Source organism: Ambystoma mexicanum, chromosome 10 (assembly GCF_040938575.1).
Source record: "Ambystoma mexicanum isolate Mex_15411 chromosome 10, UKY_AmexF1_1, whole genome shotgun sequence".
In the NCBI taxonomy this organism is placed as follows: domain Eukaryota; kingdom Metazoa; phylum Chordata; class Amphibia; order Caudata; family Ambystomatidae; genus Ambystoma; species Ambystoma mexicanum.
This window is the reverse complement of record NC_090932.1, coordinates 1,652,076,678-1,652,102,183: the sequence shown is the minus strand read 5'-3', so window position 1 is coordinate 1,652,102,183 and position 25,506 is coordinate 1,652,076,678. Positions and strand designations below refer to the sequence as shown.

The 25,506-nt window shown below is 52.1% G+C and overlaps 1 protein-coding gene across 2 annotated transcripts in view; it reads left to right on the top strand.

Moving 5' to 3' along the window:
* The window catches only part of ULK1 (unc-51 like autophagy activating kinase 1), a 278,755-nt gene that overhangs the window by 153,993 nt on the left and 99,256 nt on the right, over window positions 1–25,506 (top strand). For both annotated transcript variants that reach the window (XM_069620071.1, XM_069620070.1), the window contains exon 9: window positions 8,661–8,719. In XM_069620071.1, the coding sequence (XP_069476172.1) occupies window positions 8,661–8,719 (59 nt within the window). The remainder of the gene's footprint in view (window positions 1–8,660; window positions 8,720–25,506) is intronic.

Sequence of the window (25,506 nt, the reverse complement as noted above, 5' to 3'; positions counted from 1 at the left end):
GCCCGCATCATCCTGCGCGGCCGGCACGAGCATGCAGCATCCTCATCATGAGCATGCAGAAGCCCGCATCATCCTGCGCGGCCGGCACGAGCATCTAGCAACCTCATCATGAGCATGCAGAAGCCCGCATCATCCTGCGCGGCCGGCACGAGCATGCAGCATCCTCATCATGAGCATGCAGAAGCCCGCATCATGCTGCGCGGCCGGCACGAGCATGCAGCATCCTCATGAGCATGCAGAAGCCCGCATCATCCTGCGCGGCCGGCACGAGCATGCAGCATCCTCATCATGTGCATGCAGAAGCCCGCATCATCCTGCGCGGCCGGCATGAGCATCTAGCATCCTCATCATGAGCATGCAGAAGCCCGCATCATCCTGCGCGGCCGGCACAAGCATCTAGCATCCTCATCATGAGCATGCAGAAGCCTGCATCATCCTGCATTCAGGCACGAGCATGCAGAAGCCCGCATCATCCTGCATCCAGGCACGAGCATGCAGCATCCTCATCATGAGCATGCAGAAGCCTGCATCATCCTGCATCCAGGCACGAGCATGCAGCATCCTCATCATGAGCATGCAGAAGCCCGCATCATCCTGCGTGGCCGGCACGAGCATGCAGCATCCTCATCATGTGCATGCAGAAGCCCGCATCATCCTGCGCGGCCGGCACGAGCATGCAGCATCCTCATCATGAGCATGCAGAAGCCTGCATCATCCTGCATCCAGGCACGAGCATGCAGCATCCTCATCATGAGCATGCAGAAGCCTGCATCATCCTGCATGGCCGGCACGAGCATGCAGCATCCTCATCATGTGCATGCAGAAGCCTGCATCATCCTGCGCAGCCGGCACGAGCATGCAGCATCCTCACCATGAGCATGCAGAAGCCAGCATCATCCTGCGCGGCCGGCATGAGCATCTAGCATCCTCATCATGAGCATGCAGAAGCCTGCATCATCCTGCGCGGCCGGCACGAGCATGCAGCATCCTCATCATGAGCATGCAGAAGCGCGCATCATCCTGCGCGGCCAGCACGAGCATGCAGCATCCTCATGAGCATGCAGCATCCTCATGAGCATGCAGAAGCCCGCATCATCCTGCGTGGCCGGCACGAGCATGCAGCATCCTCATCATGTGCATGCAGAAGCCCGCATCATCCTGCGCGGCCGGCACGAGCATGCAGCATCCTCATCATGAGCATGCAGAAGCCCGCATCATCCTGCATCCAGGCACGAGCATGCAGCATCCTCATCATGAGCATGCAGAAGCCTGCATCATCCTGCATTCAGGCACGAGCATGCAGAAGCCAGCATCATCCTGCATCCAGGCACGAGCATGCAGCAACCTCATCATGAGCATGCAGAAGCCAGCATCATCCTGCGCGGCAGGCACGAGCATGCAGCATCCTCATCATGAGAATGCATCCCCCTTCAGTAGCGAGCAACATTATCTTGGGCAGCTGGCATCACCAGTAGCAGCAGCCAGGGCTAACAGAAATATCATCAGCATGCAACATCCCCAGCAGCAAACATCCTTATCTTGAGCAGCCTGCATCATCAGCAGTCTACATAAAATTCAGCATCACCTTGAGCAACCGGCATCAACAGTAGGCGGCATTCGCTGAATCTGGCATCGTCATTGGCAGCAGCCGACATTCATAGACTCTGGCATCATCAAGCAACATCATTATGAGCATGCAACATCCTCAGCAGCAGCCACCATCATCACAATGAGCAGCCGACATCCGCGTAATCTGGCATCAGCAGGCAGCAGCCTCATGAGCAGCCAACATCCTCTTGAGCAGCCAGCATTCACAGCATGTGGCATAAGCAAGCAGCATCATTATGAGCATGCAACATCCTCAGCAGCAGCCACCATCGCGCTGAGCAGCCGACATCCACGTAATCTGGCATCAGCAAACAGCAGCCTCGTGAGAAGCCAGCATCATCAGCAGCCAACATTCACAGCATCTGACATGAGCAAGCAGCAGCCTCTTGAGCAGCCAACATCCTCTTGAGCAGCCAGCATTCAAAGCACGTGGCATCATTATGACCATGCAACATGTTCCGCAGCAACCAGCATCACGTTGAGCAGCCAACATTCACAGAATCTGGCATCAGCCGCAGCCTCTTGAGCAGCCATCATCATCAGCAGCCAACATTCACAGCATCTGACATCAGCAAGCAGCAAACTCATGAGCAGCCAGCAGCAGCCTCTTGAGCAGCCAACATCATCTTGAGCAGCCAGCATTCACAGCACGTGGAATCATTATGTGCCTGCAACATCGTCCGCAGCATCCATCACGTTGAGCAGCCGACATGCACAGAATCTAGCACCAGCAAGCAGCCTCTTGAGCACCTAGCATCATCATCAGCAGCCAGCATTCACAGCACCTGACATCCGCAAGCAGCAGCCTCATGAGCAGCCAGCAGCAGCCTCTTGGGCAGCCAGCATCATCAACAGCTAGCATTCACAGCATCTGACATCAGCAAGCAGCCACTCATAAGCAGCCAGCAGCAGCCTTTTGAGCAGTCGGCATCATCAGCAGCCTGCATTCACAGCACGTGACATCCGCAAGCAGCAGCCTCATGAGCAGCCAGCAGCAGCCTCTTGGGCAGCCAGCATCATCAACAGCTAGCATTCACAGCACGTGACATCCGCAAGCAGCAGCCCCATGAGCAGCCAGCAGCAGCCTCATGAGCAGCCAGCAGCAGCCTCTTGGGCAGCCAGCATGATCAACAGCTAGCATTCACAGCATCTGACATCAGCAAGCAGCCCCTCATAAGCAGCCAGCAGCAGCCTTTTGAGCAGTCGGCATCATCAGCAGCCAGCATTCACAGCACGTGACATCCGCAAGCAGCGGCCTCCGAGCAGCCAACAGCAGCCTCTTGGACAGCCAGCATTCAGAAGATCTGACATCAGCAAACAGCCCCTCATAAGCAGCCAGCAGCAGCCTTTTGAGCAGTCGGCATCATCAGCAGCCTGCATTCACAGCACGTGACATCCGCTAGCAGCAGCCTCATGAGCAGCCAGCAGCAGCCTCTTGGGCAGCCAGCATCATCAACAGCTAGCATTCACAGCACGTGACATCCGCAAGCAGCAGCCCCATGAGCAGCCAGCAGCAGCCTCATGAGCAGCCAGCAGCAGCCTCTTGGGCAGCCAGCATCATCAACAGCTAGCATTCACAGCATCTGACATCAGCAAGCAGCCCCTCATAAGCAGCCAGCAGCAGCCTTTTGAGCAGTCGGCATCATCAGCAGCCAGCATTCACAGCACGTGACATCCGCAAGCAGCGGCCTCATGAGCAGCCAACAGCAGCCTCTTGGACAGCCAGCATTCAGAAGATCTGACATCAGCAAGCAGCCCCTCATAAGCAGCCAGCAGCAGCCTTTTGAGCAGTCGGCATCATCAGCAGCCAGCATTCACAGCACGTGACATCTGCAAGCAGCATCATTATGAGCATGTAAGATCCTCAGCAGCAGCGACCATCACGATGACCAGCTGAGATTCACAGAATCTGCCATTAACGAGCTGCATCCTCATGAGCAACCAAATTCTTCTTGAGCAGCCAGCATTCATAGCATCTGGAATCTGCAAGCATCATCATGAGCATGCAACATCCTCCTCAGCAGCCACCATCACGTTAAACGGTCATTATTCACAGAATCTGGCAGCAGCGTTTTGAGCAGCCAGCAGCAGCCTCGCGAGCAGCCAGCATCATCATCATCAGCAGCAGTCAGCCTTCACAGCATCTGACATCAGCAAGCAGCAGCCTCGTAAGTGGCCAACATCCTCTTGAGCAGCCAGCATTCACAGCATGTGGCATCATTATGAGCATGCAACATGTTCCGCAGCAGCCACCATCACGTTGAGCAGCCGACATGCACAGAATCTAACACCAGCAAGAAGCAGCCTCTTGAGCAGCTAGCATCATCATCAGCAGCCAGCATTCACAGCACCTGATATCCGCAAGCAGCAGCCTCATGAGCAGCCAGCAGCAGCCTCTTGGACAGCCAGCATCATCAGCAGCCAGCATTCACAGCACCCGATATCCGCAAGCAGAAGCCTCATGAGCAGCCAGCAGCATCCTCTTGAGCAGCCAGCATTCACAGCACTCTGACATCAGCAAGCAGCAAACTCATGAGCAGCCAGCAGCATCCTCTTGAGCAGCCAGCATTCACAGCACCTGACATCAGCAAGCAGCAAACTCATGAGCAGCCAGCAGAATCCTCTTGAGCAGCCAGCATTCAGAGCACGTGGCATCATTATGTGCATGTAACATCCTCCTCCGCAGCCATCATGTTAAGCAGCCGACATGCACAGAATCTAACACCAGCAAGCAGCAGCCTCTTGAGCAGCTAGCATCATCAGCAGCCAGCATTCACAGCACCTGACATCCGCAAGCAGCAGCCTCTTGAGCAGCTAGCATCATCATCAGCAGCCAGCATTCACAGCACCTGATATCGGCCAGCAGCAGCCTCATGAGCAGCCAGCTTATAACTGGAGGGACAGCCCTTGTAATGGACAGGATATAGTGGGCTGAGGTTTCAAAATATATGTATACAGTGGGTGGTCCTGTCCGCTAAAGTTGAGGGTACTGCACGTGTTTAGTGGGCAGTAAATTCTTTAAAACCTTCCTGGGTTTCAACTCAAAGATTCGAAAAAAAATAGGCATGTCAAGGCGCAGGAGGTTCTGCGGACTACAGCCCAGACAACACGAGCACGGCATACGCAGTCGAACCGTGCATTGACCCCAAACCACACAGGGTACACCTCCAGGCACCCGGATCATTTTGAGGCTGCCCACTAAAACCAGCATTTACACTGGACCCCCAGAACTCTCACGAGGTTCATTGGACCCCCACTCACCTCTGGAGCCACAGGAGGTTCCACACTGCTCCAGGGTGCAGGGAACAGGGAGACCTGAATATACTAAGGCCCCAGATGAAGATTGTAACCTTTTATCAATCGAAACGTCAGTGCTCCTAAGGGCAGCTTGTTGTAAGACCACAGCTCAGGAACACACAGAACTTTCTTTATTTGATTAACAGACGTCGGACCAGTCTCTCTCGGTCTCGGATCAGCACTAGCTGGCCATCACTATCACTTTTGTATCTTTTTCATACAGAAAATGTCAATTAATTTGAAAAAAAAGTATTGTATGTTAAGAAATTGTATTCTAAACATGATGCTACTAAGAGGCATGTAGATTGAAATATGAAAATGCTAAATCCTGTTTCCCCATTGCGCACTCCTGCGCCTTGACATGCCTATTTTTTTTCGAATCTTTGAGTTGAAATGTCTTCTCTATATGATTTCTTTTCGAATCTTTGAGTTGAAATGTCTTCTCTATATGTTTGAAAAAATTGCAAAACAAGCCACTTAAAAAATAAAAAAGGCTACCTTTACTAAAACCTATTTAACTGTCTAAGGTTGTTTTCTCACCTTATGTTAGGGATCTACTGAGCCTGATATAAGAAACCCAGGAAGGTTTTAAAGAATTTACTGCCCACTAAACACGTGCAGTACCCTCAACTTTAGCGGACAGGACCACCCACTGTATACATATATCATGAGCAGCCAGCAGCAGCCTCTTGGACAGCCAGCATCATCATCAGCCAGCATTCACAGCACCTGATATCCGCAAGCAGCAGCCTCATGAGCAGCCAGCAGCAGCCTCTTGGACAGCCAGCATCATCAGCAGCCAGCATTCACAGCACCTGATATCCGCAAGCAGCAGCCTCATGAGCAGCCAGCAGCAGCCTCTTGGACAGCCAGCATCATCAGCAGCCAGCATTCACAGCACCTGATATCCGCAAGCAGAAGCCTCATGAGCAGCCAGCAGCAGCCTCTTGGACAGCCAGCATCATCATCAGCAGCCAGCATTCACAGCACCTGATATCCGCAAGCAGAAGCCTCATGAGCAGCCAGCAGCATCCTCTTGAGCAGCCAGCATCATCAGCAGCCAGCATTCACAGCACCTGATATCCGCAAGCAGAAGCCTCATGAGCAGCCAGCAGCATCCTCTTGAGCAGCAAACATCATCAGCAGCCAGCATTCACAGCACCCGATATCCGCAAGCAGAAGCCTCATGAGCAGCCAGCAGCATCCTCTTGAGCAGCCAGCATTCAGAGCAAGCGCAATCATAATGTGCATGCAACATCCTCCCCCGCAGCAGCCATCATGTTAAGCAGCCGACATGCACAGAATCTAACATCAGCGGCATGCACCCTCCTCAGCGGCTGGCCTCATCATCTGCAGCTGCCAGCACTACCTTAATCATTAGGAGGAACCGGCCTCATCTGCGCCTGGTCTGATCGTTAACCGATGAGCAGCTGCCCTACACGTGCTACTCACCTTTTCAGACTGGGGAACCGAATTATAGCCTTGACCTCCTTAGACAGCTGGACCGTGGATACCGGCGGTGGGCCGCACCCAACCGAGGCGCCCAACTCGCCGCACTTTTCAAACTATGGACACAATTCCCCTTCAGACGATCCCAGAATCACAGCAGCTAAGCTTCCACCTGGCACCGCCGTCAAGTGCCTAGGAGTGGCCATCTGTTTATTTATTGACCTTTTATAGAGCGCACATCAGCCCAGAGGCATTGTGGCGCTGTGACAGACAAGAGGAAGTCGTTGCTGGTTACAGGAGAAAGCTTAGTTACACAAAGTGAGGCAGAATAGTCACAACATAGTTACACGGAGGAACAGTAGTATGCAGTGAGTAGGGGCAGGGGAAAGGGCAGGCAGGGGAAAGTGTTAGTTAAAGAGAATGGTTTTGAGGCCTTTGCGGAAGCAGTGAGGGAGGTCTCCGCTTTTAGGACTTTGGGTAGGGCGTTCCAGAGTTTGGGAACTAAGTGGGGAAAACCAATCCCACCTGCTTTGGCTGTTTTGATGGGTGGGATGCAGTGTTGGTTGGCGTAATGGCTTCTTTTGGGGCGCGCAGAGGACTCTCTAATGATAGTTTCTGACAGGTAAGGGGGTGGAAAGGCTTAAGCATTTATGCGTGAGGGTGAGGGTCTCGAAAGTGATTGTTCTCTCACTTGCCATGCCATGTAGTGCTCTACAAAACAAACTGTATTCCGGGGTCGGGCAGGGAGATAATTCGTTTTATGTACTAAAAAAGGAGCCTATAATGAAAGTCGGACTTTGATACTTTTCACAACAAATTAAGTAGCAACTGGGAGTGCAATTTGGCAAAATTGTGTGTGAAAACGGTGAATTTTCAAGCAGACCAGGCCAGTTACAGCAGACAGTGCACTGTCTAATCAAGCTGCCCATTTTCAAGCAGACCAGGCCAGTTACAGCAGACAGTGCACTGTCTAATCAAGCTGCCCACACTGGCCTGTCGTTGCCCCATAGGCAGCGCTGGTCATTGGACCGGCTCTTGTCAGATTCGCGATCCGGCACCAGAGGAATAGCTGGATCTCGATGGCACAGGGTGGGGGGGCGGAGCAGCTCATTGCCACCATGAGGCTCTGCCCCCCCCCCCGTCCACCAACGTGTACACAACATGACGTTCTTACAGGTCACAACTGCTGGAAAAGCAAACTAACTTCCTCTGGTGACTCGTGCAAAGGGTCACCAGAGGAAGTTACAGTCCTCAGCTACAACCCGTTTATTTATTCATGCAATATTTGTCGGATACTTGTATCCGACCAACATTGCATAAAAACATAAATATACAGGTATCCACAAACATTGCATGAATAAATAAATACCCCTACTAACATTGAAACTAACAGCCGGACAAAGTGTTTTTGGTGAAAGTACTCCCACCCCCCATCTCTTGATTGAACGCCTAGCTTTGATGCTGCTGCTCTGGCCCAATGGCCCCCGATAGCAGTGGCCCGGGCTCAGCGTACACGTGTAGCTATTGGGTAATAGTAATACCGTGGGTTTAGTGCACGGTGCCATTCCACAGCCGATGGGGCAGCTGTGGGTGGGTTTGGATGCATTTTGAGTCTGTCTGGAGTCAGGCACTGTGCGCCTAGTAAGGGGCCAGAGCCTGTGTGGGTTGCCTCTGTGGAAGGCTTGCTAACGCGTTTGTTGATCATGCATTTCAAAGGGTATGCATGTGCTTTGTAGCCTGTGCGTGCCCCAGGTGTGGGGAATCCTGGTGTGCGGCACAGAGATGGCGGTACATTTGGGGTCACCTGTATGTTGTGTTGGGGGCCTTGGATCAGGCGGGCTGCACGGGGTGCAAGGTCTGCCGGCCGCCTCGTAGGAGGCCAGGGATTGGCCTTTAGTTCTGTACTTTCAGTCTGGGTTTCCCGCCAACATGGATGGGTCCAGTTACCGCCAGGTGTGATAGTGTGAAGATGGTGACCTTGGGATTAGTGAGTGCTCCAGCTACCAGCTGGGGGCCTAGGTTGGGTTCTGAAGCAGTGTCCATGATTGCTCTAGTTCCTTGTTCTACACTACTATGCGCTATGTGGGGGGTGATTCCAGTTACCGCCAGGTGTGATAGTGAGAAGATGGCGACCTTGGGATTAGTGAGTGCTCCAGCTACTAGCTGGAGGCCTAGGTTGGGGTCTGAAGCAGTGTCCATGATTGCTCTAGTTCCTTGTTCTACACTTCTGTACGCTATGTGGGGCTTCTGCACCGAGATGGAATGTCTTATGTGGTGGTAACATGGCTTTCCTCTGTCTTCTCCAGGCCAGCACGCCTCAAGATCTCCGGCTGTTCTACGAGAAAAACAAGAGCCTGACGCCCAAGTAAGCATCCCCTGCACTCTGCTGTATTGTGTCTGTCCGCGTGTTTCTGCTGCACACCTTTTTCAGGACCACTGGCTTTTTCGGGAAAATCAAGGGTATTCCCAAGGGATCGCTGTCTCTGAAATGGTGGTCGGGCCGCAAGCCGCAATCCCTCCCGTCTTTCAGAGGCACCGGCCTCGCTAGAACATCCAATAGCCCCCCAGCCCTCCTTAGTAGAGCAGGGCATCCCAAGGGCACTGGAGCGCCCGGGCATGCTGCCCTTATGGGCTTTTTACCTGCCTGAAAAACAGGGGCATTTGCACCGAATTGATCCTCTAGTTTGTGGAAAGGATGTCTGCTGGCTGCCTTAGTAGCCGACCAGCGTCTCCTCCGTCAAATCCGCCTGAAGGCCAGGGCTTCGTTCCTCTCCCACTGCACCTTTCATTTCACACCCGAGCTTTCTGTATTCATTTACTGTTAACCCTTGGGAGGAGATACAGCGAGCAAAGATATGAGGATGGTCTTATGCATTGGATCGGGATTTATAAAGCGCAAAACTAGCTGGCATACGGCCAGGGCATCGCGTAATGCGGATGGGCTTAAAGGTAGGGGTGCAAAGGATTGGCGGCAGGGGATCCCGCTCGGGGAGGGGAAGGCAGAGCCAGCCTGGATCCAGGGGAAGATGGCCTGTTGACCTCACTGGCCATCTGGATATTGAATTGTGTATTGGTCCCGCCCCATGTTCAGGAAACGGAAGGAAAGGGCAGCGACACGTGGGCAATACGAATGGCCACATCACAGAGAGCTTCAGAAAAGTATGGGAAGCTGGAAGCATGGGTAGGCATGGGGTCAGACCAGCATGTGCCTTTAAATGCATTGAATGTGCGCCGTAGACGTGCAACTCCGCAGGTGAAATCCATAATGGTATGTTATAGGGCTTGTGTAGAGCGCCTACTGCCTATGGACTCAAAGCGCTGTGGGCTGGAAGGACCGAGGTGTGGGATGTGGAGGAGGGTTCTAGAATGCGTGGGTGCATTGTAGCCAGCACAGCACAAAGGTAGCCAGGGGTGGCTAAGTCCCTGAGAGCCACCCGTAGAGATCTGGATAGTGGCTGGGATTGTCAGGAGAGTAGACGAGTCAGGGTGAAGGGTTATATGCTCAGCTGGACCCAATCAAAGAATGACTTGAATGTTAGGGTAACCATCAGTGCTTTGGTGAGGCTAAGGTATTGTTGGAACTTGGCAGGGTCAGCAACTGAAACACCCCAGCCCCATCTGCGCTTCTCTAAACAAGGCTCCACCCTGAGAAGACCCCGAAACTCGAGGCACTTCACATCATAAGCACCAGTGATCCTGGCTGCCTCTCATATGGGGCTTATTTTCCAGCGATCCTGGCTGCCTCTCATATGGGGCTTATTTTCCAGTGATCCTGGCTGCCTCTCATATGGGGCTTATTTTCCAGTGATCCTGGCTTCCTATCATATGACGCCGATATTCCAGCGATCCTGGCTTCCTCTCATAAAACGCCGATACTCCAGTGATCCTGGCTTCCTCTCATGTGGGGCTTATTTTCCAGTGATCCTGGCTGCCTCTCATATGGGGCTTATTTTCCAGCGATCCTGGCTTCCTCTCATATGATGCTTATATTCGAGTGATCCTGGCTGCCTCTCGTATGAGGCTTATTTTCCAGTGATCCTGGCTTCCTCTCATATTGGGCTTATTTTCCAGTGATCCTGGTTTCCTCTCATATGGGGCTTATTTTCCAGTGATCCTGGCTTCCTCTCATATGACGCTTATATTCCAGCGATCCTGGCTGCCTCTCATGAGGCTTATATTCCAGTGATCCTGGCTTCCTCTCATCTGAGGCTTATTTTCCAGCGAACCCAGCTTCCTCCCATCTGAGGCTTATTTTCCACCAATCCTGGCTTCCTAGCATATGAGGCTTATTTTCCAGCGATCTTGGCGTCCTCTCATCTGAGGCTTATTTTCCAGCAACCCTGGCTGCCTCTCATCTGAGACTTATTTTCCAGCGATTCCAGCTTCCTATTTTCCAGCGATCTTGGCGTCCTCTAATCTAAGGCTTATTTTCCAGCTATCCTGGCGTCCTCTCATCTGAGGCTTATTTTTCATTGATCCTGACTTCCTCTCATATGACGCTTCTATTCCAGCAATCCTGGCTTCCTCTCATGTGAGTCTTATTTTCATTGATCCTGGCTTCCTAGCATATGAGGCTTATTTTCCAGTGATCCTGGCTTCCTCTCATATGAGGCTTATTTTCAGGTGATCCTGGCTTCCTCTCATATGGGGCTTATTTTCCAGTGATCATGGCTTCCTCTCATATGGGGTTTATTTTCCAGCGATCCTGGCTTCCTCTCATATGAGGCTTTTATTCCAGCGATCCTGGTTTCCTCTCATCTGGGGCTTCTTTTCCAGCGATCCTGGCTTCCTCTCATATGAGGCTTATTTTCCAACGATCCTGGCTTCCTCTCATATGACTCTTATTTTCTAGTAATCCTGGCTGCCTCTCATCTGGGGCTTATTTTCCAGTGATCCTGGCTGCCTATCATCTGGGGCTTATTTTCTAGCGATCCTGGCTTCCTAGCATATGAGGCTTATTTTCCAGCGATCTTGGCTTCCTCTCATATGATGCTTATTTTCCAGTGATCCTGGCTTCCTCTCATATGAGGTTTATATTCCAGTGATCCTGGCTTCTTCTCATATGAGGCTTATTTTCCAGTGATCCTTGCTTCCTCTCATATGACGCTTATATTCCTGCGATCCTGGCTTCCTCTCATCTGGGGCTTATTTTCCAGAGATCCTGGCTCCCTATCATCTGGGGCTTATTTGCCAGCGATCCTGGCTTCCTCTCATATGATGCTTATATTCCTGCGATTCTGGGTGCCTCTCATCTGGGGCTTATTTTCCAGCGATCTTGGCTTCCTAGCATATGAGGCTTATTTTCCAGCGATCTTTGCGTCTCTCATATGAGGCTTATTTTCCAGCGATCCTAGCTTACTCTTATATGAGGCTTATTTTCAGCGATCTTGGCTTCCTCCCATGTGATGCTTATTTTCCAGTGATCCTGGCTTCCTCTCATATGAGGGTTATTTTCTGCGATCTTGGCTTCCTCCCATGTGAAGCTTATTTTCTAGCTATCCTGGCTTCCTCTCATGTGAGGCTTATTTTCCAGCAATCCTGGCTTTCTCGCATATGAGGCTTATTTTCCAGCGATCTTGGCTTCCTCTCATCTGAGGCTTATTTTCCAGCGATCATGGCTTCCTCTTATCTGAGGCTTATTTTCCAGCTTTCCTGGCTTCCTAGCATATGAGGCTTATTTTTCAGTGTTCTTGGTTTACTCTCGTCTGAGGCTTATTTCCCAGCAATCCTTCCATTCCTCTCATATGAGGCTTATTTTCCAGCGATCTTGGCTTCCTTTCATATGAGGCTTATTTCCAGTGATCCTGGCTTCCTCTCAGGAGGCTTATTTTCAGCGATCTTGGCTTCCTCCCATATGAGGCTTATTTTCCAGAAATCCTGGCTGCCTCTCGTATGAGGCTTATTTTCCAGCGATCCCGGCTTCCTCCCATCTGAGGCTTATTTTCCAGCGATCTTGGTGTCCTCATCTGAGGCTTATTTTCCAGCGATCATGGCTTCCGCTTATCTGAGGCTTATTTTCCAACGATCTTGGCATCCTCTCATCTGAGGCTTATTTTCCCGCGATCTTGGAATCCTCTCATCTGAGGCTTATTTTCCAGCGATCCTGGATTACTAGCATATGAGGCTTATTTTCCAGTGATCCTGGCTTCCTAGCATATGAGGCTTAATTCCAGTGATCCTGGCTTCCTCTCATATGGGGCTTATTTTCCAGTGATCCTGGCTTCCTCTCATATGGGGCTTATATTCCTGCGATCCTGGCTTCCTCTCATCTAGGGCTTATTTTCCAGCAATCTTTGCGTCCTCTCATATGAGGCTTATTTTCCAGTGATCCTAGCTTCCTCTCATATGACGCTTATATTCCAGCGATCCTGGCTTCCTCTCATATGACGCTTATTTTCCAGCGATCCTGGCTGCCTCTCACCTGGGGCTTATTTTCCAGCGATCCTGGCTTCCTCTCATAGGAGGCTTATTTTCAGCGATCTTGGCTGCCTCTCATATGAGGCTTATTTTCTGCGATCTTGGCTTCTTCCCATGTGAAGCTTATTTTCTAGCTATCCTGGCTTCCTCTCATTTGAGGCTTATTTTCCAGCTATCCTGGCTTCCTATCATACGAGGCTTATTCTTCAGTGCTCTTGGCTTACTCTCATCTGAGGCTTATTTTCCAGCGATCCTTCCATTCCTCTCATATGAGGCTTATATTCCCGCGATCCTGGCTTCCTGTTATGAGGCTTATTTTCCAGCGATCTTGGCTTCCTCCCATGTGATGCTTATTTTCCAGCGATCCTGGCATCCTCTTATATGAGGCTTATTTTCAGAGATCTTGGTTTCCTCCGATGTGAGGCTTATGTTCCAGCGATCCTGGCATCCTCTTATATGAGGCTTATTTTCAGAGATCTTGGTTTCCTCCGATGTGAGGCTTATGTTCCAGCGATCCTGGCTTCCTGTTATGAGGCTTATTTTCCAGCGATCTTGGTGTCCTCTCATCTGAGGCTTATTTTCCTGCGATCATGGCTTCCTCTTATCTGAGGCTTATTTTCCAGCGATCCTGGCTTCCTAGCATATGAGGCTTATTTTTCAGTGTTCTTGGCTTACTCTCGTCTGAGGCTTATTTTCCAGCGATCCTTCCATTCCTCCCATCTGAGGCATATTTTCCTGCGATCATGGCTTCCTCTTATCTGAGGCTTACTTTCCAGCTAACCTGGCTTCCTAGCATATGACGCTTTTTTTCCAGTGATCCTGGCTTTCTCTCATATGGGGCTTATTTTCCAGTGATCCTGGCTTCCTCTCATATGGGGCTTATTTTCCAGTGATCCTGGCTTCCTCTCATATGAGGCTTATTATTTTGAGCTTACCCACAGCGGCCCTGGTTCGAGGAGTTGAATGCGGCCATGGACCCAGTAGACGCAAGCATCATAAAAACATGTGTTGTACATAGTGTTGTGCCCCTGGTACTCTGGGAAGTGTGTGCACCGTGTTGTGAATCTCTGGGCTTAAGCTCCCTCTGAGGCGTCCTGTCATGTCTGTTGCCGCCAGCCAGTGGCACACCCCTGGAAGTGTACGTCGCAGGCCTGGGCATAAAGGGTTGGGTGTACCTCGCAGGCCTGGGCATCCAAGAGTTGCCGCCAGCAAGTGGCACACCCCTGGAAGTGTACCTCGCAGGCCTGGGCATCACGGGTTGCCGCTAGCCAGTGGTACACCTCTGGAAGTGTACCTCGCAGGCCTGGGCATCAAGGATGCCGCCAGCCAGTGGCACAGCTCTGGAAGTGTACCTCGCAGGCCTGGGCATCACAGGTTGCCGCTAGCCAGTGGCACACATCTGGAAGTGTACCTCGCAGGCCTGGGCATCACAGGATGCCGCCAGCCAGTGGCACAGGCCTGGAAGTGTACCTCGCAGGCCTGGGCATCAAGGGTTGCCGCCAGTCAGTGGCACACACCTGGAAGTGTACCTCGCAGGCCTGGGCATCTCAGGTTGCCGCCAGCCAGTGGCACACCCCTGGAAGTGTACCTCACAGGCCTGGGCATCTAGGGTTGCCGCCAGCCAGTGGCACACCCCTGGAAGTGTACCTCGCAGGCCTGGGCATCACAGGTAGCCGCCAACCAGTGGCACACCCCTGGAAGTGTACCTCGCAGGCCTGGCCATCACAGGTTGCTGCCAGCCAGTGGCACACCTCTGGAATTGTATCTGGCAGGCCTGGGCATCACAGGTAGCCGCCAACCAGTGGCACACCCCTGGAAGTGTACCTCGCAGGCCTGGGCATCACAGGTTGCCGCCAGCCAGTGGCACACCGTCTGGAAGTGTACCTCGCAGGCCTGGGCATCACAGGTTGCCGCCAGCCAGTGGCACACCCCTGGAAGTGTACCTCGCAGGCCTGGGCATCACAGGTTGCCGCCAGCCAGTGGCACCCCTCTGGAACGGGCCTCGTGCGAGATATACGTGGCCCCGCACGTATGTATTTCTCTATCTGGGCCTGATTACGAGATTGAAATGCTGCAAACCATGCATGCATGCATCCAGTAACTTTTAGGGTCCGCATAATTCCGAGAAATGTGGACCCGGACCTGTTGGCTAGCCCTGCACTGGACCAGAAATGACTGGGGGCCCATCTATTAACCGCATTTTAATTTGACTGCCTGGAGGGGTTTTACTGCAGAGCGCTTTCCAGGGAGCCAGTAGAAGGCAGTGTCTAGTGTGGGGAAGCCAGTGGTAACGGGCTCAGAGTGGGACTGTAGAATTCGACCACCTGCAGGGTTGTTGTGCACTCGTCTGTATGTTTAAATTTTATTTGAAATTGAATGATGGTAGATCAACCTCTGGAAAATATGTGGGGCTTATCCGCACACATTTTCCTATGCTCACTGCACGACATGCACATAGACCCGTGTACTCTGGGTGGACACCGCCTACAGGGGCTGTCCCTGCTGTCATATTGCGTTGGGATAGGACAGCCAAGAGTACACTGTGTTATCTCAGAAGGGGGAGGGCAAAATCTTCCTCCTACCATGGCCAGCCTTATTAACTATCAAAAGCTGCATGGATCTGCCCTGTGCTTTTGTTGGGCCCTGCAGAATGGTGGCAGTGATCAACATAAATGGCATACTACTAGAGTATACTTGAAACAGGCCCTCTCGGGATCTGGCTGCACAGCTTAACAACCTTTGATATGCACTGTTTCAACCAGAAGCCAGCTCCCGCCCTTAGTATCAATGGACAGTGAAAGGTCATGTCTGGGACTGCATGTTTACGGTGGTCATCCCCAGAGGGGGACCTCATTCAGAAGGTACGAGTATGTGGTTTGGTGGAGACAGAAAGTCTGTTCTCGCTGCAGCTTCATGGGAGACTTGCTGCTTTTATCGGGACCCTCAGAGAGCTTCATTAACTAGAGAGACCCTTTCATCCACAACAGACAGGAAGATGGGTGGGACTTAGCATTACATGTTTCACCCCTTCACCTTTTCTATTGCAAAGCACTCTGGTTATGACCTCATGCATACAGGAGATTGTTGGTGGGGACCCAGGATTGGTTCATTAAGGTAGGCTTGCTTAGCCGACACCAATCACTGTGGCCCACTTGGCTTTAAAAGAGGGTTGCACCCCTCTTTTGGCAGATCATCTGAAGACTTTTCAAGAAGTAGAAAGAAGAACTCAGCATTGGACCCTGGCTGAAGGTACAGTCTGCCTTGCGTCTTCCGCCAGTGAATGAAGGCCAGGACCTCCAAGAGGGAAGCAAGTTCCCTCCCCTAAGCATCTCCCAGGGAACAGAGGGAGATACTGAATCCAGAGGACCCTCAGGCAGCACCAGAAACGGTAGCCAGCCAGCACACAGCGTGCGCCGCTAGTCTCTGCAGCAAACGTCCTAGGTGGGAAGTACCAGAGAGTCTCGGAATCAAACCAAGGACAAAGCAGCTGCCTGCAACACTCTCCTCAGCTTTGGGCCGTCCGCCTAAAAGGACGACACAATCGCACTGAAGAAGCTATGAGGGGTGCATCGACAAACATCTACCAACGTCTGTAGAGGACAATTTTTTTGAGTCATTCGATCCCCTCGAGCTGCAACCGACTGCACCACTGACTGTAGTTGCGCGGCAGTCGCTAATGCCGTCCGAGACACCATGACCAATGCTTCAGACCTGCCGACCAGCACTTAGACGATTCCTGACCCCGAGCCGCAGTGTAGGCCAGCCTGCAGCCGTCCATCCAGCCTCGCTCGCCGAACTGCCTGCCGCCTGATACCTGCAGCTGTCTCCCGTCTGTCGCAGAAGCTGCAAAACGCCCTGAAACCAACTTGACCCTGTTGAGCACTAAAAACGTCTACAAGCACAAGGTACATTGTGGTTCTGTCCCCCTGGTCCTTCGCTGAAGGACCCTGACATTTACGGAACCCATACTCCCTTTGTGTTGAAACCAAGTATCCTTGAATTATTGTGATTAATTTCTTTACCGACAGCCCTCCTGTCAGTATCCAGAGTGCACCCCTTTTCCTTCTTGAACCTATCAATACTCTGCATCCCTTCACAGTGTGGGTTGTAATTGTAGTGTGCTAGAACTGTCTGTTGAATAATAATAAAGTAAATCTGTTTAAACTTGACTGGACAGTCCCTTTTCTCATTGGGTAATAATTGTATTTTCGCTGCGTTGCAACTAACCAATGCTCCACAACCTTGCAGAGATAAGCCTGCCATCCGTCCACGTTACCAAAATTGGGCAAGAAGGTTTATAATTTGCTTGCGTTTCCAATCTGTTCGGATCCCTTCTGGTTTACTAGAGGTGTGGGGCTGATTGGCTTTAGAAACATGTATTCATCCCATGACCACTGGTTCCCCGGAAGTTGATTCGTCACAGGGACCCCACATGGTCGTGTGTCTTTCAGGCGTGCTTGCGATATGGCTGCAGGCAGGCTTCCATTGCTGGAAGGGAGGGTATTTCAGGAAGTAGTGTTGATAGATAATCCCCTCATCGTGCCCCCCCCCCGCCCCCATACCCTCAGCCAGGGCAGGGCTCTGGGCATTCGCACAATACTTGCAGGCATTCAGGAGTGGGTCAACCGAGGCCTGAAAAGGGCCTGCACGGCCAGCTCGGCTCCCCTTAAAATAACACATGTTTTCAAAGTAGCATGTTGATGTTTCTGCAGCAATGCAATACTTGTGCAAGAATCTCCAGGAGAAAGGAGCTGCCAGATTCCTAGAAAAATAGCTGGTGAGTCTGAAGTCTTTAAATATAGCGCCCGTGGTGGCAGCGCTCTCACTTTCAGCTCCTAAGGCGGCCATGTGCTGAGCGCTCAGCACTTTCCATATCCGCCGAGAAGCACCTCCGTTGCCACCTCCCAGACTATCCTAGGCCTGAGAGCTTGGCACTTTCCATATCCGCCCAGAAGCACCTCCGGTGCCACCTTCCAGACTGTCCTGGGCCTGAGAGCTCAGCACTTTCCATATACGCCGAGAAGCGCCTCCGGTGCCACCACCCAGACTATCCTAGGCCCGAGAGCTCAGCACTTTCCATAACCGCCCAGAAGCGCCTTCTCCCAGGCTGTCCTGGGCCTGAGAGCTCAGTACTTTCCATATCCGCCGAGAAGCGCCTCCGGTGCCACCACCCAGACTATCCTAGGCCCGAGAGCTCAGCACTTTCCATATCCGCCCAGAAGCACCTCCTCCCAGACTGTCCTGGGCCTGAGAGCTCAGCACTTTACATATCCGCCAAGAAGCTCCTTCTCCCAGGCTGTCCTGGGCCTGAGAGCTCAGCACTTTCCATAACCGCCCAGAAGCGCCTTCTCCCAGGCTGTCCTGGGCCTGAGAGCTCAGCACTTTCCATAACCGCCCAGAAGCGCCTTCTCCCAGGCTGTCCTGGGCCTGAGAGCTCAGCACTTTCCATAACCGCCCAGAAGCGCCTTCTCCCAGGCTGTCCTGGGCCTGAGAGCTCAGCACTTTCCATAACCGCCCAGAAGCGCCTTCTCCCAGGCTGTCCTGGGCCTGAGAGCTCAGCACTTCCCATATCCGCCCAGAAGCGCCTCTGGTGCCACCTCCCAGACTGCCCTGGGCCTGAGAGCTCAGCACTTTCCATAACCGCCGAGAAGCGCCTTCTCCCAGGCTGTCCTGGGCCTGAGAGCTCAGCACTTTCCATAACCGCCCAGAAGCGCCTTCTCCCAGGCTGTCCTGGGCCTGAGAGCTCAGCACTTCCCATATCCGCCCAGAAGCGCCTCTGGTGCCACCTCCCAGACTGTCCTGGGCCTGAGAGCTCAGTACTTTGAATATCGCCCAGAAGGGTCTCCAGTGCCACCTCCCAGACTGCCCTTGGCCTGAGAGCTCAGTGCTTTCTCTCAGGGTCGGACTGGGACATAAGCCTGGGCCCTCAATCTCAAATGGCGATTAGTTACACGAGCAGTAACTGAGGTTTGTTTTTGGTAACCTGTGTTGCAAATTGTGCATTTAAAGCGAATTAGTCGATCAGTAATAATGGCGACAGCAGCGCCCTGGACAGCGGAGTAACTTAAACTAGCTAACGAGCATGAGTTTCTGAGCCTGGATGGTATATTCCACCCCCACGCCCCTCCCGGAGCAGTTTATAAATAACTCAAGCAATTCACTTTGGCCCCTGAACGCTGGCCAGCACTTGCTGACTGCCCCATACACTAGTCGCAAGTACCGGCTGGCGGCGGGTGTTCGTCGCCCCCTGCAGTGACCCCCTGCCTGCCCTGTAGCCCGGCTAGGCCCAGGCTGCGGGCGTCTCTTGAGTCTGGCTGAGATGAAGGGATGGTTCAGCCGGCAGCCTTGACTTCTTTATCCGGCTGGTTGGAACCACGAGCACGCCAATGGCTGGACTCAATAGGGGGGCTGGTTCAGCACTTCGGCTTAGGCCGGGTGAAAGATCCTGTCTGACCACAGCCCTCACGGGCCTCCCCGTTGCCATCACAGCTGTAGGGCCATGATTGTGTGGGCACTGCCAGCGAGCGTTGTGGCATGGCGGGGGCAGCAGGAGTGACCCAGGCCCCGGGCCGCATGAAATGCGGAACGATAGAGGGTCTGGGAGTTTAGGCGCGGGGGGAAAATGGCGCGAAAGCGTAGGGAGGGGCGTCCGAATGGCGCCACAAGAAACAAAGGCCCAGGAAGGGCAGGAAGCAGCACCTGGGTAGGTGGGAAATATAAGAACAGGAGGTCAGGGGGTAACCCGGCCGCCCCCAGGAAGGAACAAAAGGCCGGGGGGGTATAAGTAAGCCTAGGAAAGGAGAGGCGGCACAAACCAGGTAAGAGCTCACCTCTCTCGGGTAGGCTCTTGGTACCTGGAGAAGGGAAAAGAAAAAATGTTTGCTCTTGCGGGCTCATGCGCTTTGGACCCTTCAATAAACGGAGCTTTTGCGGGTGCACGCATTTTATACAGCATTCGTCGCTTGAGACTAACGCGACAACCGAGACATAACCAGAGCGAGCGAGAGGGAGAGTCGTTGCAGTTGCCAGAACCGGCAGGATTCAGACGAGAAAGATGGCGGATGGGAGAGCGAAGAGGGCCCGGGAATTCTCAGATTGGGCAGGAAAAGCAGAGGAGTATGGAGCCCAATGGGTGCTGGAAGTAATGCAGAAAGAAGAAAGGGCGAAGGCAGCATCACCCCTACTGTTCATCGAACACAGCAGCAGTGAGGGCGAGGAAGAGGTGCCACAAGGACAGAAGAGGGAGAGAACGGAGACAGGAAGAACGGAGGAGGAGACGGAGACGATGGTCAAGAAAAAGAGAAAAGATAAAAAGAAAGGTACTGTGAATAATAATGTTGGGAATAAAATAGTAAAGATGTTAAAAAAATGCGTCACGGCTTCGGGTAAGTCGCCCAGAACCAACGACAGGAAAGGCAGACGGGGGAAGAAGAGCAAGGAAGAATGGTTGGTTAATTCGTCAGAGGAAACCAGCAGTGAGGATGAAGAAAGGGATCATCTAAAAGCTTGGGTAAAGTGGAAAGGAGTGGTGAGCAAGGAAAAGCGGAGTGGGGTAGGGGGGGCAGGGATAGAACCCAAAGAGGCCCCGGTCCCTACCCCACAGGGGGCACCAGTTGAGCCCAAGGAAGTTCCGGTCCCGACACCGCAAGGGACACCAGTAGTCCCAGTGCCACAAGGAGCGCCAATTATAGCGACGCTGCAAAGCACGACGGCAGGCCCAGACATAGGGGCAACAACAACGGCGGTAACGGTAGAGAACGGGGCACCGCTCATGACGAAGTATGGCAGGCCAACCATGGGTAAAGATGCACAGGGCAAGTCAATGAAAGCGATGGCTTGGTACATAAATGTCAAAGTAAAGGAAAAAATTTGGAGAAAGGAGTTGATCGATATATTTACATTATTAGATTGTCAAAAAAGGGGGATGAATGTGGCAGTCGAAGACATGAAAGAGGATGAAAAGAGTTTACTCAGAAAGGGGCCAGTAGTTAGGAACTTCGATAATTAGATGTCGGCCTTTACCATAATGTCGACAATCATATTACAGAAATTCCCGGAGGATGGGGTAGCGTTAGTTGCTTATCAACAGAGGGTGCTGAAGGTCCACCCAGCGTTTGGGGGGGGACGCATGGCCAGAGTACGACCATGAGTTCCGAAAGGAGATGGACTGCTTCCCGGACATGGGCTGGGACGAAGAAGATTTCAACCTTTACATCTTTAACGTGCTGAAAGAAAAATGGGATTCCAAGGAGCGGAATACAGGTGGTCAGCAGAGAAGGCAGTACTGGCAGAGCGATTACAAGACAGATTACAGATCTAGTAACCGAAGATACGACTCCAGTTACGACAGATACAGGGAACAGAGTTTTCGGAGCGGAAATTTCGGGCCACAGAGAGGATGGCAGAGCAGCCTGCCCCCAACAACACAAGGGGGGGGGGCAGTGGGAGCCCGGGTACGGCTCGGACAGAACCAGGGCAATGCAGGAGCTTTGAAAAAGGGGTACCATGCAGCTGGGGTTGGAAGTGCAAATTCAGCCACAAATGCGAGAAATGCAAGGGAGACCACAGCAGTTCCAAGTGCACAAGGGCTGCAGCTCCGAGCGGCAGAAGAGACGAGACACGGAAATAAGAACTGGAGCAGGAAAGGGGCCACGCCGGTAAAGATCGAGAGAATGGAAAAGTGGCTCCGAGATTACCCCGACCAAGAAGCGGCAGAGCAGATTAGGCGAGGTTTTAGTGAGGGGTTCAACATCCCGTTCACCGGCCAAGGAGCGCAAGACATTCCCAGGAATCTGAAATCAGCAAGGGAAAACATAGAGATTGTGACCAAGAAGATCATGAAGGAAGTGGAACTAGGGAGGGTGGAGGGCCCATTCTTGGCCCTACCCTTTGTAGAATTATTGTGCTCTCCACTAGGGCTGGTGCCAAAGAAAGAGGAAGGGGAGTACAGGTTGATACACCACCTATCCTACCCCCCGGGGGCCTCAGTGAACGACGGCATCGCGCAGAGCGAAGCAACAGTAACGTATTCAGATTTCGAAGACGCAGTGGAATTGGTCAGAAAAGCAGGGGAAGGGGCATGGATGGCGAAAGCAGACATTAAATCGGCATTTCGCCTGTGGATCACAAAAATGGCTATGTATGCACTGGGAGGGGGAATACTTCATAAACAAGTGCCTCCCAATGGGTTGTGCCATCTCGTGCGCATATTTCGAGAGGGTGAGTTCATTCTCACAATGGGCAGTGGCACAAGAGATGAGGGAGTCCATGATGGTGCATTACCTAGATGATTTTTTATTAGTCGGCCCCAAAGGGGCAGACATGTGCAAGGCAACACTGGACAAATTTGTAGAAATAACGAGTGAGTGAGGCATTCCTCTGGCAGATGAGAAAACGACGGGGCCAACACAGGTGATCCAGTTTCTAGGTATAGAGATCGACTCAAACAAGGGGAGGTGCCGGATCCCAGAGGACAAAGTGACGGAGCTAATCAAAACAATACAGGAGCTACCAGGAAGAAACGAGGCAACCGTGAAGGAGTTATAAGCACTGGCAGGGAAACTGAACTTCGCAGGGAGAGTCATACCGCAGGGAAAAGTGTTCCAGAGAAGGATCGAGCTGAAGACAAGAGGTCCTACCAAAGGGCACCACAGGGTCAGGCTAGGAAGAGGAATCAAGAAAGACTTAGAAGTCTGGGCTGAATTTTTGGTGAACTTCAGGGGTACAGTGATATGGCGCTCTCCAGTGAATGAGGAAGGTAGAAGAGTGTTATTCACTGACGCAGCCGGTGGTTTTGGTTTTGGAGCAATACTGGGGAGAAAATGGTGTGCAGATGAGTGGCCGGAATCATGGCAGGTGGCGGAATGGACAAAGAACATAACGCTACTAGAGCTCTTCCAGATATGGGTCGCGTTATGTACATGGGGGAAGGAGCTAAGCAATAAGGAGTTGGCGGTATGGTCGGACAACATGGCGGTAGTGCATGTGTTAAACAAGGGAAGTGCATCATGTAGTGTAGTGTTGGAATTGATGAGGGCAATCACATTGGAAAGCCTGATGTTAAATACATGCATAAGGGCGAGGCATATCGCAGGAGAGGAAAATGTGGTGGCTGATGCAATCTCTCGTTTTCAGTGGGAGAGATTCAGAGAGCAGAGACCGGACGCCGACAAGGAAAAGACGCCCACGCCACGAAAGGCATGGGTCCCGTTGAAGGCACTAGAAAGGAAAGCACGGTTGGCCTCAAGGTCGACTCAATAGTGGTGGAAAAAGAGTGGAAAAAAGAAAGGGTCATCGACAAGCTGACCAGGAATGCCCTGACATACAAATTGGGTAAGCGGTACGCAAAGATGGTAAAAGATGTGTTGTTGGAAACAGGTGTAAAAGTGGTGGATGAAATATCAACGGAAAGAATTCCTGTGAATTCCTGGAAGGGGCATTTGCCAATGGTAAAAAGAAAAGCTGGGCAGCAGCACATCTGGCGGCGGTGGCATATACCGCAAAAGTGGCGGGCATACCGGACCCGACTGACAACGATAAGATAAAATATGTGATGAGGGGATGGGCTAAGCTAGAGGGGAAGAAGCCAGATAGCAGAAGGCCGGTCAATTTTGGGAAGTTGATAATTTTACTGAAAGTGCTACCTAATATATGCAGCAGCACATACGAAACTGCGCTGTTCAGGGCAGCATTCGCGCTAGCGTACTACGGGGCTTTCAGAATAGGGGAACTGGTGGCCAGGAATACGATGGCAGGAGACGGCCTGGCAAGGAAAGATATCAGTATGGGCGACAAAGGTATGTCAATAATGCTAAGGAAATCTAAGCCAGACCAAACAGGGAAGGGGAGAGCGATAGATCTCAATTGCATCAGAGAGAAGGAGCACTGTCCCAGATGCATCACCAGGGAATTTTTAGAGCTGCGACCAGAAACTGACGGGCAGCTATTGATACATAGGGACGGCCGCGCGCTCAGCAGGTATCAGTTTCAAGCGCTATTGAAGCAGGCAGTGGCAAAGGCGGGATGGGATCCAGCCGAGTTTGGGACACACTCCTTCCGGATAGGGGCAGCAACCTCTGCGTGGGCGGGGGGCCTGGGGACAGAGGGGGTGAAACGAATTGGGGGATGGAAATCGCAATGTTTTAAGAGATACATAAGGGAGGAACTGATATATTTATCTCCCCCGTTTCCACAGAGGTCGGACCCTACAAATCAGCCTGGATAGTGGGGCACTCTTTTGTGACCCGGGCAGGCAGGTGGCTGGAAGAGGTGAATCAAGGATTACATTTCAGGAACACAATCACGTCATGGTGGGGCCTCCCGGGGATGCACTGGGCGGACATCCACGACAGGCTATCGGACTTAATAGGTTACAGGGAACCCCCCTGAGTACCTGGTTATACATTTAGGGGGGAACGATCTGGTGAGCACGAGCAGGGGCAAATTGCAAAGAGAGATCTGCGAGTCACTGCATAGCTTGGCTCGCAGCTGGTGGAAGACAGGGATTTTTATGTCAGAAATAATACCTAGAAGGATCTGGCATGGGGCACAAAAGAGACATGCGATCGAGACAGCGAGGAAAAAGCTAAACAAATCAGTAGAGAAGTACTGCAAGAGTACAGGTCTACATTTCATAAGACATGGTTTACACCGGAGCAACCCGGACATGTTCCACCAAGATGGAGTGCACCTATCAAAGGTTGGGATGGGGTTTTTTTCCGACAACATTTTTAGGGCACTCCAAGCAAGAGGCTGTGGGTAGGGGGCTTTTGGGGGGGACCTGAGTGGGTGTAAAGGACACCCACTCAGGTGTGGCGGCATGTGCCCAGGAACGAAGGCTCAGGGGTAACAAAGACTCAGAAGGAGCCTTGAGCGGCTTCGGAACTGGACACAATGTGCCCAAAAGCATATGTATATGTAATGTTTTGTTATAATGGATTTTCTGTAAGAAAAATAAAATGCCTATGGCCTACAAATTTTCCATACACACAAAGTTGTCTGTAACTTATTATTAGGTAGGGATCTGGTAAGAGCAGCAAGGTGAACCCACACTACTCAGCCTATGACCCAGGCCCCGGGCCGCATGAAATGCAGAACGATAGAGGGTCTGGGAGTTTAGGCGCGGGGTGGGGGGAAAATGGCGCGAAAGCGTAGGGAGGGGTGTCTGAATGGCGCCACAAGAAACAAAGGCCCAGGAAGGGCAGGAAGCAGCACCTGGGTAGGTGCGAAATATAACAGGAGGTCAGGGGGTAACCCGGCCGCCCCCAGGACGGAACAAAAGGCTGGGGGGTATAAGTAAGCCTGGGAAAGGAGAGGCGGCACAAACCAGGTAAGAGCTCACCTCTCTCGGGTAGGCTCTTGGTACCTGGAGAAGGGAAAAGAAAAAACGTTGCCACCCAACCCACCCTGCAAAAAGAAACGCAAGAGGTGGGGGTGTGCAGGCAGGAGGCAGGACGCCGAGTACTCCTTCGTTACACGGTACAAGATGGTGCAAAAGTGGAAGAAAGAACGCCGAGTACTCTTTCGGTACACGGTTCAAGAAACGTCGTAGGCGGCATGTGCCCAGGAACGAAGGCTCAGGGGTAACAAAGACTCAGAAGGAGCCTTGAGCGGCTTCGGAACTGGACACAATGTGCCCAAAAGCATATGTATATGTAATGTTTTGTTATAATGGATTTTCTGTAAGAAAAATAAAATGCCTACGGCCTACACAAAGTTGTCTGTAACTTATTATTA